At 40.1% G+C, this 12,200-nt stretch overlaps 1 protein-coding gene across 1 annotated transcript; it reads right to left on the bottom strand.

Annotated features, from left to right (window-relative positions):
• Window positions 1-2,346: 2,346 nt before the first annotated feature.
• cdk2 (cyclin-dependent kinase 2) lies at window positions 2,347-5,833 on the bottom strand. Its single transcript, XM_010881171.3, has 7 exons — window positions 5,237-5,833; window positions 4,458-4,535; window positions 4,240-4,360; window positions 3,633-3,803; window positions 3,384-3,485; window positions 3,098-3,301; window positions 2,347-2,960 (listed from the first exon to the last, which is right to left on the bottom strand). The coding sequence occupies exons 1-7, from the start codon at window positions 5,359-5,361 to the stop codon at window positions 2,856-2,858; spliced, it is 906 nt and encodes a 301-aa protein (XP_010879473.1). The 5' UTR covers window positions 5,362-5,833; the 3' UTR covers window positions 2,347-2,855.
• Window positions 5,834-12,200: the final 6,367 nt, after the last annotated feature.

The following is a 12,200-nucleotide window of genomic DNA, read 5'->3' as shown; positions in this document are numbered from 1 at the left end:
ACACCAATCACTAAGGCACAATAGCAGATGTACCACTTGTGGAAGATGACAAATCAAGATGATCCATTAATTCCTGATCCAGCTCTACACATCAATAATCCATCATTAGCACATTTATTACTGGCTGCAGAAAGTGTCATCAACTCCCACTTGCTCTCGAACAAGGTCCTACAACTATGACTCATGGGCAAGTAATTGTGCAGGGAACAGAATTGCTGACCCTCACCCTGATCTCTTTGTCTCAAAAAGTAAAAAGTGGGGAAATGTGGATATGATTCATGGGGCCAATAGCTTTGGGGGCGGGGGGGGGGGGGGGGGGGGGGGGGGGGGGGGGCATATATCTTTTCAGGGGGCCCAGAATTCCTAGCAACGGCTCTGGGCACTACACATCAATCACAATATTGAAAAAAATAAATCCTGCCATCTAAACATTTTCTTTCCCTGTGCTGTGGCCTTCAGCAACTGGCCATCTGTCCTTTTGAGAACAATACGACAATGCCCAGTTGCCCACCACATAAAGCCACCTCAAAACCATTAACAAACACTATATGTAATATATGTGACTGTTCAGCAGCAATACTGACCCGAAAACTCATTCACCTGCATCTAGATATGCATGTACAAATAATTGAAAAGGAGGTACTATAGCTCATTTACAATTATTTTACAGTGCCCTCTTGAACTATAGATTAAGCCTTTGAAAAATTACGCTTGTTTATCAGCCTGATCATACACTGAAAATAGTAGAAGTCTAAGTAAAAAGAAATTTTAAAAATGTTCTACAAAACTCAGAAATAATTCTCATGATTATTGGCATGTCTAGAAATGAATATAAACCAAATCTAATAGAGGCGTCGTATTATTTGCATCATAGTGGTTATTCATGACCGCCTGTTTTACTGGAGTATAAATGAGCTGACTACTCTTGTCACGCCAGTATTTCTAAACGTCATTGGAACCTCAGGAAAATTCAGGGGTCTTTGTTTCATATTCTAGCAGGAATACAGCCACGAAAAAGGGTGCTAGGAATAACAGCTAGTTAGTGTATCTAACTAGCTGTTAGTGTAATCTCGAAAAGCTGGCGGCAGTAATGTTTTTCATGTACTAACCGAGTACATATTTGACTAGCCTATATATTTGCAAATTACACTACCATTCAAAAGTTTGGGGTCACATAGAAATGTTCTTGAATTTGAAAGAAAAGCATTCTGCCCATTAAAATAACATCATTTTTTTTTAATATACTGTAGAAATTATTCTTGATGAAAGCTTGAATGTAGCTGTTAACTGCTGATTTTAAAAGGAATGTCTACATAGGCTGTGAGGGCCATTATTAGATTTCCTATTCAATCTCACTTCTTTCATTGAAAACACATACATTTCTAAGTGAACCCAAACTTTAGTGTACAGTAGTGTACATTAATAATTTATTGAACTGCACCATTGTATTCTACCAAAAATGCCTTACCCTGGATGGCAAACAATGTTTAATCAAATATTGCCTCTTTTCAATCTTAGTTCATAAATACTGCTAGATTTGATGTCACCTATATGTCACCACTGTCTTTGTTTCATATCTGTGAATTAAAATGCTGTTCCAATAAAGATATAGTCATGTTTTTTTAAAGACAAGGCTGGATTACATAATGTAAGTCAATAAGCAAAGCATTGCCTACATTGCTTAACTATCTGTATAGAAACTCCAATGCATTACAACGGTTGATTTTCTAAAGTGGTGGGCCACTGCATTCCAGGCCAAATCCAAAATCATGTCAGGCTCTAACATCAAAACATTTAACTGAATGCAGCCCTGTTATTTCGATATAAAAATTGACTTGCTCCACTGGGTGTGTTTGTAAGCCACTAATAGGCCCAAATGATGGTTAAATAGCCTATTTACAACTGTCTGAAACAGTAACTTCAGATAAGCACAGAAAAAGTTCTGATGTGAAATATCTGATGTTTAAAGAGGACAGTTATACTGTGTATACACACCCACACATTAAGGCCCAATCCTTAAATCGACATGAAACCCATACAAACAGATTGGAATTTTGAGGTGTGAGAAACGTAGAAAATAATCCTCTTACCCCGAAAGGGTAATTAGTTAATACCAAACATGTCCTCTCACGTCTCCATAACCGCATTGGGTTTACAAGACGTCATATCTAAAAGAATACAAGTGCTACTGAAGATGTTATTATAGAGGCAACATAGGTAAAATTATATAATTTTTATAGTTTACAAACAAATCCACAGGCCTGACATAGGATTATGAACTACATACGTAAACATTCAAGCATTATAAAATGATGAATTGAAAAAAAATCACAAGAATGAGAAAAGTTTGTCTTTATGTTTATCACTGAACATTTATAAAATTGGCTAACAAGTTTTGGATAAAATCTAAAATGGCAACATTTTTATTATGAAAGTATAACAATAACCTTCCAGAAAGTTTGCAATAAAACAAAATAAATACATTTAATCACAAGAAATGTCCAGATGGATAAAAATCCCTGCACATTTTTTTTTTTCACCTCTAGAGGCAACATTTGAGAAAAAATAATCTGAACCTGTTTAGAATCATCACAACGATGAGATATTTATCAAATACTGAAGAGTAGATGTCAACCCGACAGCTCCTCCTTCAATACAGTATTCTGAAACAATTGTGAAGTAGAGTAAAAACTCAGTGGACATCGAACTTATAAAATGCTGGTTTTGGCTGCTGGTAGGATTTCTGGAAAGGCACCCATAGTTCCCTGCATCTCTACTATCCCCTGGACTGTAATATTTAGGTGCGGATGAGTGCTCTTGTGTAAAGACTCAGGGTTATGTATTGTCCCTGTATGTCACAGTCGTAGATGTGGCACTGGCATGGTGACATCCCGGAAGAACCGATGGACAAGGGCATTTTTGGCAGATATTCTCTTGTTCGGGTCATAACTCAGCATTTGCTGGAAGAAAAAATAAATAATAATCATAAACAGGACATAACAGATTTTTCACATATCATTGAACCTTTATGAGAGTGAAGCGTGACACTGTAATTGGAATTATTATTTTAAAGGGACAATGTTGTTCCAGTTCTAACCCCAAGCAGCTCTCTCCCATCCTCATCCAGAGGTGGCACCACTTTGGACAGCTCCTGCCGGGCCCACTTGGGAAAGGAGGGCTTGTAGTCAGGCATGGAGGTGACCCCAGGCCAGGCAACCTCATCTGGAGTACCCAAGGTACGAAATATGCGGAACAGCTGATCGATTTCTGAGTCTCCTGGAAACAAGGCCCTCCTAGTAATCTGAAGAAGGAACTGGATATGAAGCAACCTTTTTTCATAGATGTTAAAGCCCCAAAATACTTTAACAAGAGTATATATCTACCATTTCAGCAAATATGCACCCCAAACTCCAGATGTCAACAGCTGTTGAGTAGTATTTACAGCCCAGGAGAATTTCTGGAGCCCGGTACCACAGAGTCACCACCTAAAAACAAGTTAGCCTCCTCATTATGGGCTCTGAAGTAATGTGACATCCTTACAGGGGCATAACACAAGGGAAACACACAGCAGTGCTATCCACTGAACGACTTAAAAACCACACAATATAATGTTTGGGGTATGCATGTCTCACCTCATGAGTGTAGGTGCGGACAGGAACCCCGAAGGCCCTGGCCAGACCGAAGTCAGCCAGCTTGATCTCCCCCTGCGCGTTGATGAGCAGGTTCTGGGGCTTCAAGTCTCGATGGAGAACCCTATGGGAGTGACAGAAGGCTAGGCCCTGCAGAAGCTGAAACAAGTAACTCTGCAAACACACAGATCATAATTAGTTCCATAGGGAGATTAAACATATAAAGCAACAACACAGTAGCTTTCCATATAATACTAATTTCAGGCAACAAAACATACGTAACAAAGGCATATACAATCCTGAAAAAGCTGTGCTGCAACTAGGAGATGAATCCAAAAAACATTATACATACAGAAACAGGTTAATTAGTACATTCTCAAAATTACCCTGAATGCACTTTCCACTTTGGTCTTTCACTCTGACAATATTGGAAAATACCCTAGTTGTTAGATATGCCTAACCGACAAAAATAAATAGTGTTTTATTATGTATATATATATACATACACCAAACTACATTGAGGACCTATCACTCAGTCCTGCAAAGGCCCATTGTGTTGTTTATTTTGTTCTTCAATATCAGTATGTTGAGTTTTGCAGTCTGGGCATACCTTGACAAGTGGCAGAGAAATACCACTGACTGAGGAAGAGTCCATGAACTTCTTTAGGTCCTGATGAAGGAACTCAAAAACTAGATAAAGTTTATTTTCGGTATGGATGACATCACGCAGCCTGTCGTTGTGAAAGTACACAGAGATGTCAATGTAAGTACAACTTAAAGTATACTAGTATGTATAATATTCATAACATGAAGCGCAATAATACACACTTGACAATATTTGGGTGGCTGAGCTCTTTGAGGAGCGATATCTCTCGGATAGCAGTGCTTGGTACTCCCTCGGTTTCCCTAAGGAGAAAGCATAATATATTCATCACACAAAATCTCCCCCTTCCTTACACAAAGACAGCACATGACTCATACATACAGGCCCTAATATAGTGTAATGTGTATAATGGCTGCTGACACAACAACGGTAAATGTTGTGGCACACAGGACAACTAATCTTAGTACAACTGGTTCACCTTACTGTAGTCATTTTAATAGTTCAGTTTAATATTCCGCCATTTTAGAAGAGTGCAATATATTTATTCACCTGTGCCTGTAAGGCTACACATTTCCCACGTCAGCAACAAGGCACCATTAGTTATTAGCCTGCAAATATCGTGCAAGGTTTTTGATTCCTCCTAGTTTGTTGGCTCTCCGTTTGAGAGGTCTGTGATCAATGCAATGCCATATAATTGCAGTAGCTTACTGACATTATTGACTTGTCTTTAAAAAACAAACCTATAATTAGCTAATTATGTTCTAGTCAAGCAAGATTACTAGTAGTTTTCTAAAAGCTTGTAATAAGTATTACTTACTTGCAAGACCCACTGTATTAGTTATCAACTCAAGTCACAATGGCTAACAGGCTACCAACATCGGTAGTTAGCAACTGAGGATTCAGCGAAAGATATATTCGGCGGTTTGACAACTTGTCAGACAAGGTTAAAATGTGCTTAATGTTACTGTAACCATAGCCAGCTAGATGTCAAGACAGCACTTACGTGTCTAGTCTGATTTTCTTCAGAGCAACGGTCTCTCCCGTAACTTTGTTCTTTGCTTTGTAAACAACCCCGTACGTCCCTTCTCCAATCTTTTCCACTTTCTGAAAAGATTCCATGTCACACATAACTTTATGTTCTGCCCTTCCTGTTGGGCAAGCTAGCCAGGAGCTCCTAACGTTCCTTAACTACTGAAGCCTTGTATTTGTGAAAACAAAGGAAAACGTCAACGCAACTACAAGCTAACGCACGTTAGCAAACGAATTCTTTTTTGTGAATAAAACCGCAACGTCTCCAACGTGTCCCGCCAGAACCGAATTGGAGCGGGAGCACATCGGATTTATTCCAAACCAATAATAATAAAAAAAAATGTATCAGTCGACTGGGCTGTAACACTTCACAACCGAAACAAAAGTAACAGAACCCGAGCAGTTCCCGCGTTCATTATACCACGCCCCGGATGAACAAAATAGACTCACCCCCTTCAACATACGGCCTATCAAATGCAGTCCAATGGTTTAAAAAAATAAAAAAATCACGACCGGTACGCCCATTCAGCGCAGAATCAGTTCACTGACACTGAACCAGAGATATTGAGCTAGAGGTTGGAAACTGTAAGGAAAGCGGGGTCTCAATGAGCCTCGAGGTGCATTCTGGGTAAGTCTGGGACAAAGACTGCGCTCCTTCAAGGGAGCTTGCTCAACAACCCAACATTGGCAATAATTACGTGAGAAGAAGAATACTGTTATGTATATTTTCTGACATCTGAGATATGTCGTTTATAATATTTTGTCGTTGTAATCGTGACATTATGAACTTTGAAATAAAACTGCTCAACTCGCCCATAGCTACCGGGATGACAACTTGAATGCAATTGGTCTACTGTCGGCTTGGCGGAGTGTCATTCAGTCCTGAATGGATTTTTATCTTCTCCTTGGACTCCCCTTGAGGCCTTATAGCTTTTAAGTATCTTCGGCGCTTGTAATTGCCCGTCTTCAGTGGACATTCAAAGGTTGATATTCCCTTAACAGATGTAGCTGTGCTACAGCCTTCTTTGGAAGCATGCCCTGCATCTGGCTTCCACTTGTGTCATAATTTCTTTGGATTTGCTATTCCGTAGATACACTAAAGTCTTTACCAGTTTTAGCCGCACATGAAAATCATAGCAACCTTTTCTGCTCTAGGGACAAACCACAGTCAAAACCCTGCCAGATGGCACAGTGGTCTAAAGTAAAGTTCCCTAAGCTGACCACTGCAGTCTGGGTTTAACCTTGACTGTGTTTCTAGATGACGAGGGCTGGGAAGTGAAGCCCCATGGGCAAGCAAATGGTTTAGCATCGCTCGAGAAAACATAAAGAGCGGAATTCCCTGGTCTCACTGCTTTCTAGCAACTCTCTCAGGCCCTCAACTGTCTCCTGCAGGAATATTCTACGTTCTTCCATTTACTGACTAGCGAGAATCACATTGTCTTCTTTTTCAATATCTTTGACTCAACTCAAATCATATTTAGCAAGACTGCGTTTCTAGTGCATTGTAAAAAGAAAGTATTTTCAAAAATATAATACCATTGGCTATACCAAGTCTCACAACTCTAATTAAAGAGCAAAATATGTTCTGTAACTATTTTAAACAAACAAAAAAATAAACTGCCCACTGGTTGAACACCTTTGATGTACAATATGGGCCTATAAGTGTACTTTATTAAAATACAACCCATGTATGAAAAAGGAAACTATGTTCCTTATTACCTTTACGCTCTATATTTTGGAGTGCAGACTTTTTTTTACTAGTATATTTAGGAAATTCCGAACATTTTGTCCAGGAAGGTGGTCAAGTCATTTATAAGGCATTTCACTCACAGCTGCCGCCCAGTGTTTGTTAGAAAGAAAAGAGATATTAAGGAAGCACTGCATATTTATACAAAAAAACATGTTGACAATCTGACTGGGATTGGCAATGTAACATTTTACGTGGAGGATATTTTTGTTCAACATTACATTAGCTTCATTACATGATTTCATTACATGAGTTCTTATCCAGAGCGACTTACAGTAGTGAGTGTATATATTTTCATACTGACAGATGGGAATCAAACCCACAACAAATGCCAAAAGGTTTTTCTTACATTTCTGCGTTGGTGTATGACAACTATGCACAATATGCCCAATCTGTGAATTATTTATTATTGCATTATATTTGGAATTATAGGTGGTAATATCTCTCTAGGAGCTAATCAGTCAGGAGTATTTATGGTGAGATTCTGCTGTTGAGACGATTAATGAAAGCAGGTCTGAGTACAGCATTGCATTTTTGCCAATCCTATTGGTGTCCACCAAACGGTGAAACTACACACTTAGTAAATGTTCTTTCAAAGGTTGTTTTGTGACACTCACTGTACATCTTCAGATGTTTAGGATGGCAGGTATCCTAGTGGTTATTGTTTTTAACTATTAACGAGCAAGTAGGACATCTGTTGCTCTGTCGCAGAGCAATGTATTTCTCTAATTGCCACCAAGTCATTGCTATAACAATGTATTCACAGTCAACCTGGTAAAAAAGGGGTAAAAACACAAAAACAATTTCAGGTAAAATATATCATTATATGTTCAATCATTTTTGGGAAACCAGGCTTAGAAAACCAGGCTTATAAAGCACTAGTTAAATCAGTGAGCAATCTAGGTTGTAACAAATCAGTGAAATGTTTAGGGGTCACTCTGTAGATGTAAAAAAACCACTGTTTTAAAACATGACCTATTCATCACTAAGCATTATTCTAAAAACATGCTAAATGTTTTTGACAGGTTTTGGAATGTCACATGCTTTTCTATAGTGACTTCCTCCTAATTGTCGAAATAACTTACATACCTCAGGGGTTTATCGCTATTCCCTTTTCTATATGATCCCATAGTGGACTGACCTTTTCTCAGAGGTATGTATGTGTGTGTGTGAGAGCGAGAGGGAAACAGAGATTTGAGAATGTCACCACTCTTTCCAAACAATGTTTGTGGCCCCTATCCCATGAAATATCTGTAATGCAGCCCACTCCATGTGTAGGTCAACGAGAGCATGAAAAAAAAATGAAAAATATAATTTCCTAACTATACCAGTGGACAGTCCTTCCCACAGAAGAAAATTAGCTGTCTTGTCTAAGATGATGAACCTGAGAATGGGGGGGGGGGGGGGGGGGGGGTGGCTGTGTCATCCACATAGCAATAATAGGAGAGATCTTGTGACAATACAAATGAACCTTTGTTGCTTTATGTAGAGAATAGAGAGGACCTTAAATGGAGCCCTGGGAGACACCACAGTGCAGACTCAGACCCTCTCCATGTCACCAGTCATAACAGCCCACAGGGCAGACTCAGACCCTCTCCATGTCACCAGTCGTAACAGCCCACAGGGCAGACTCAGACCCTCTCCATGTCACCAGTCATAACAGCCCACAGGGCAGACTCAGACCCTCTCCATGTCACCAGTCGTAACAGCCCACAGGGCAGACTCAGACCCTCTCCGTGTCACCAGTCGTAACAGCCCACAGGGCAAACTCAGACCCTCTCCATGTCACCTGGTAGGGGGCGGCCTGCGAGGTGAGATGCAATCCAAGCGTGTGCAGAGCCTGAGATGCCTCGCACTGACAAAGGGAATAGAAGGATCTCGTGATGCCTTCACACTCGTGCTGCCTTCACACTGTGGAAGGCAGCCAGATGGATCTAGCCCAATAAACACAGAGAAGAGAGGCAGGTTTAGCAATGCATGAGCCTGTATGGTCTGACTAGCTAGGTTTAAGAAGACTTTGATGCACATGATACAGTGCATTCAGATAATATTCAGATTCCTCCCACTTTTACACATTTTGTAATGTAACAGCCTAATAAAAAATATATTAAACATGTATTTTCCATCATCAATCTACACACAATACGTCAAGCAAAAACATATTTTCGAATTCTTAGCCAATTTTGATAAAATAAAAACATATTGAGCAACCGGGCAGAAGTGTCTTGGTCGGAGTGGTGACTCTGACAGAGCTCAACAGTTGCAGGCATCAGGCTTTTATGGTAAGTTGGAAGCTACTCCTAATTAAAAGGCACATGACAGCTGCCTGAGGTTTGTCAAAAGACCCCTAAAGGACTCTCAGACCACGTGAAAAGATACTCTGGTCTGATTAAAACCAATACTGAACTCTTTGGCCTGAATGCCACGGGTCAGTTCACAAGGAAACCGGGCACCACTCATCACCTTGCCAATACCATCCCTATGGTGAAGCATGGTGTTTTTCATTGGCAGGGAGTGGGAAACTAGTCAGAATTGAGGGAAAAATTAATGGAGCAAAGTATAGACAGATCCTTTGTGCAAACTTTCAACTGTCTACTAAAGACTCATCTCTACAGCATGGTCTATGATTAAGTGTAGTCTGGCCCAGGGGCGTGAAGGTGACCAAAGAGGCTTGATACTGTTCACCCTTGCTGATTTGCCAGGTGGGCTCTCATCGCCACTGGGATGCCCTCCTTCCAATGCCATTTGGGGGCGGAGTCACTGGCTTGTTGTTGTCTCTCTGTTGCGCACTTGTGCAATTGGGCTGTACTCTGCTGGCAATACTCAGCCCTCTTTCAGGGTGGTTGCGGTTGGTGGGGGGGCCTTTGGTGGATGCTTGGCAATGTGGGTGGATTGATTTCCTGCCTGTTGGGCCCTGTCCGGGGCCTCCCCCTGTCTCAGCCCCAAGGTCTTACACTGCTATATTGTTGTGCTCTGGGAGTAGGCTCAGTTCTCCTTCTCCACTATAAATTCCTGTAGATCTAAGGAAAGCATTTTTTATATTTTCCCTGTCATCTGCCGTTTTAACCTAGGAGGACATGAGGTCTTGGCCCACACCTGAGGAGTACCAGGCTTGAATGATCCGTTGCTGTCCCTGTCCAAAGTCCTCCTGGTTGTGTTGCAGATCAAGACAATACTTGATGATTCCAGCTGCAACTCCGCTGACCATTTCTCCCCCCCGGATTGTCCCTGTCCTTGTCCATCTGGTCATGCTTCTGACCTGGACTAAGTTTAAATTAGACTCTGGTCTCAGCCCACATGCATTTATTAATTATTACAATTTGTACTCTTAATACGGCACAGCCAGATGAGGACTGGCCACCCCTCTGAGCCTGGGTCCTCTCTAGGTTTCTTCCTAAATTTCTGCCTTCTTTGGGAGTTTTTCCTAACCACTGAAATTCAACACTACTGTTGTTTGCTACTTGGGGTTTAAGGCCGGGTGTTTTGTAAAAGCACTTTGTAACAACTGCTGATGTAAAAAGGGCTTTATAAATAAATTTTATAGATTGATTGATTAATCCTTGATGGAAATCTGGACAAGAAGCCTGGTTACATTCAAACGCATAGCAATGGGGTTCGTGGGAGACCATGAACACAATTGTTTTGGAAATAAAAGACAGAACATACAACCCTGTTTCCAAACATGTTGGGATGCTGCCTAAAATGCAAATAAAAACAGAATGCAATAATGTGCAAATAATGTATCCCTATTTTAATTGAAAATAGTAAAAACACATGAGGAATGCTACTGTTTTTGGCAAAATACATGCCCATTTTGTATTTGATGTCAGCAACATGTTTCAAAGAAGTTGGGACAGGGGCATGTTTACCACTGTGTTGCATCACCTCTTCTTTTAACAATACTCTGTAAGCGTTTTGGAACTGAGACCAATTGCTAAAGTCTTAAAATTTAACTATATTTCCATTCTTGCTTAATATAAGATTTCAGATGCTCAACTGTTTGGGGTCTCCTTTGTCATATTTTTAGTTTCATAATGCACCAATAGTTTTCAGTGAGTGACTTGATTTCAGACACTGTAACATCCATAATTGAGGTAGAAACACCCATTAAGGTTTTGGATCTGTGAAGTAAAAATGGAAGTGTCAGTCTTTTTAAACATATAATTTTGTGTTCAGTCAAGCCTTTTTATTTGAAATGGCAAACCATGATTTGACCTAAGACTGCATGCAAACGGAACATCTCAGTGAAAAGTTATTTTACCAAATTGCGGATAAGCTCTCTAATTATAATTACACATCAAGGTACGATCTGGTTTTACTGGGCTTTGTCTAAGCCCAATGTTTTGTGTGGTATCTCTGCTGTGCTGTTCAATGTGGTCAGTCAGGTGCTCTGTGGGAAGGATTTAGTGAGCCATTAGCAATGTTGTTAGCACGAGGGGTCACATGCAGTGCAGCTTGACAAACCTCCACTGGAATGGCAAGATCATACGTCTCTGTTAGCCACAAACATATTTTGTATGGAATGCCCCTCAAGAAAAGAAGGATGTGGATTTTCTTTTTATCTATAGTTTTCACTTTAAAATAAGAGAACTTCAGGTTATTTAAGATATAAGGCTGCAAAGGCAATCACATACCACCTCTGATGTGATTTGTTGAAAATGTTTAACTGATAACTGAGTAATGCATGGTGTTCATTCAAAATATTGCTTTATTGTATTAAAATATTTTTTGTCATTCAACCACGTTGCCTAAAACAATAGTTTTTCCCCTTTAAGAGAATATTGCCATATTGGCTCAAGGCCGGTTAAAAACATAACAGCCTTTTAGGCTGCCAGTGGACTACGCAATGGAGATTTTATTGAATCTTTCCATTTTTTTTTTGTGTTTCAGGTTATTGTCCTGCAGCAAGACCCACATTATTCAACTTAAACACAGTTTTTTGACACTGGGTTGCACTCTGATATAGGGTTGGTGTGTACTATCCCGTGCCCATCTTGCCAAATAAATAACCCCAAAGTTGCTAATGGTATCATGTTTGCTGGATGAGCAGTAACAGTGCGGAAAAAAAATATACAATGCTTTTATTATCCCACACATACCATCACACTGTTCAAAGGTTATGGCATTTTCATAACCGGTGTTCTCTATCCAGTAATACACAGTTATAATACCGTTACTTCAGTAATGACTC

This window comes from Esox lucius, chromosome 17, assembly GCF_011004845.1.
Source record: "Esox lucius isolate fEsoLuc1 chromosome 17, fEsoLuc1.pri, whole genome shotgun sequence".
Lineage (NCBI taxonomy): Eukaryota > Metazoa > Chordata > Actinopteri > Esociformes > Esocidae > Esox > Esox lucius.
This window is presented reverse-complemented; position numbering and strand designations above follow the sequence as displayed.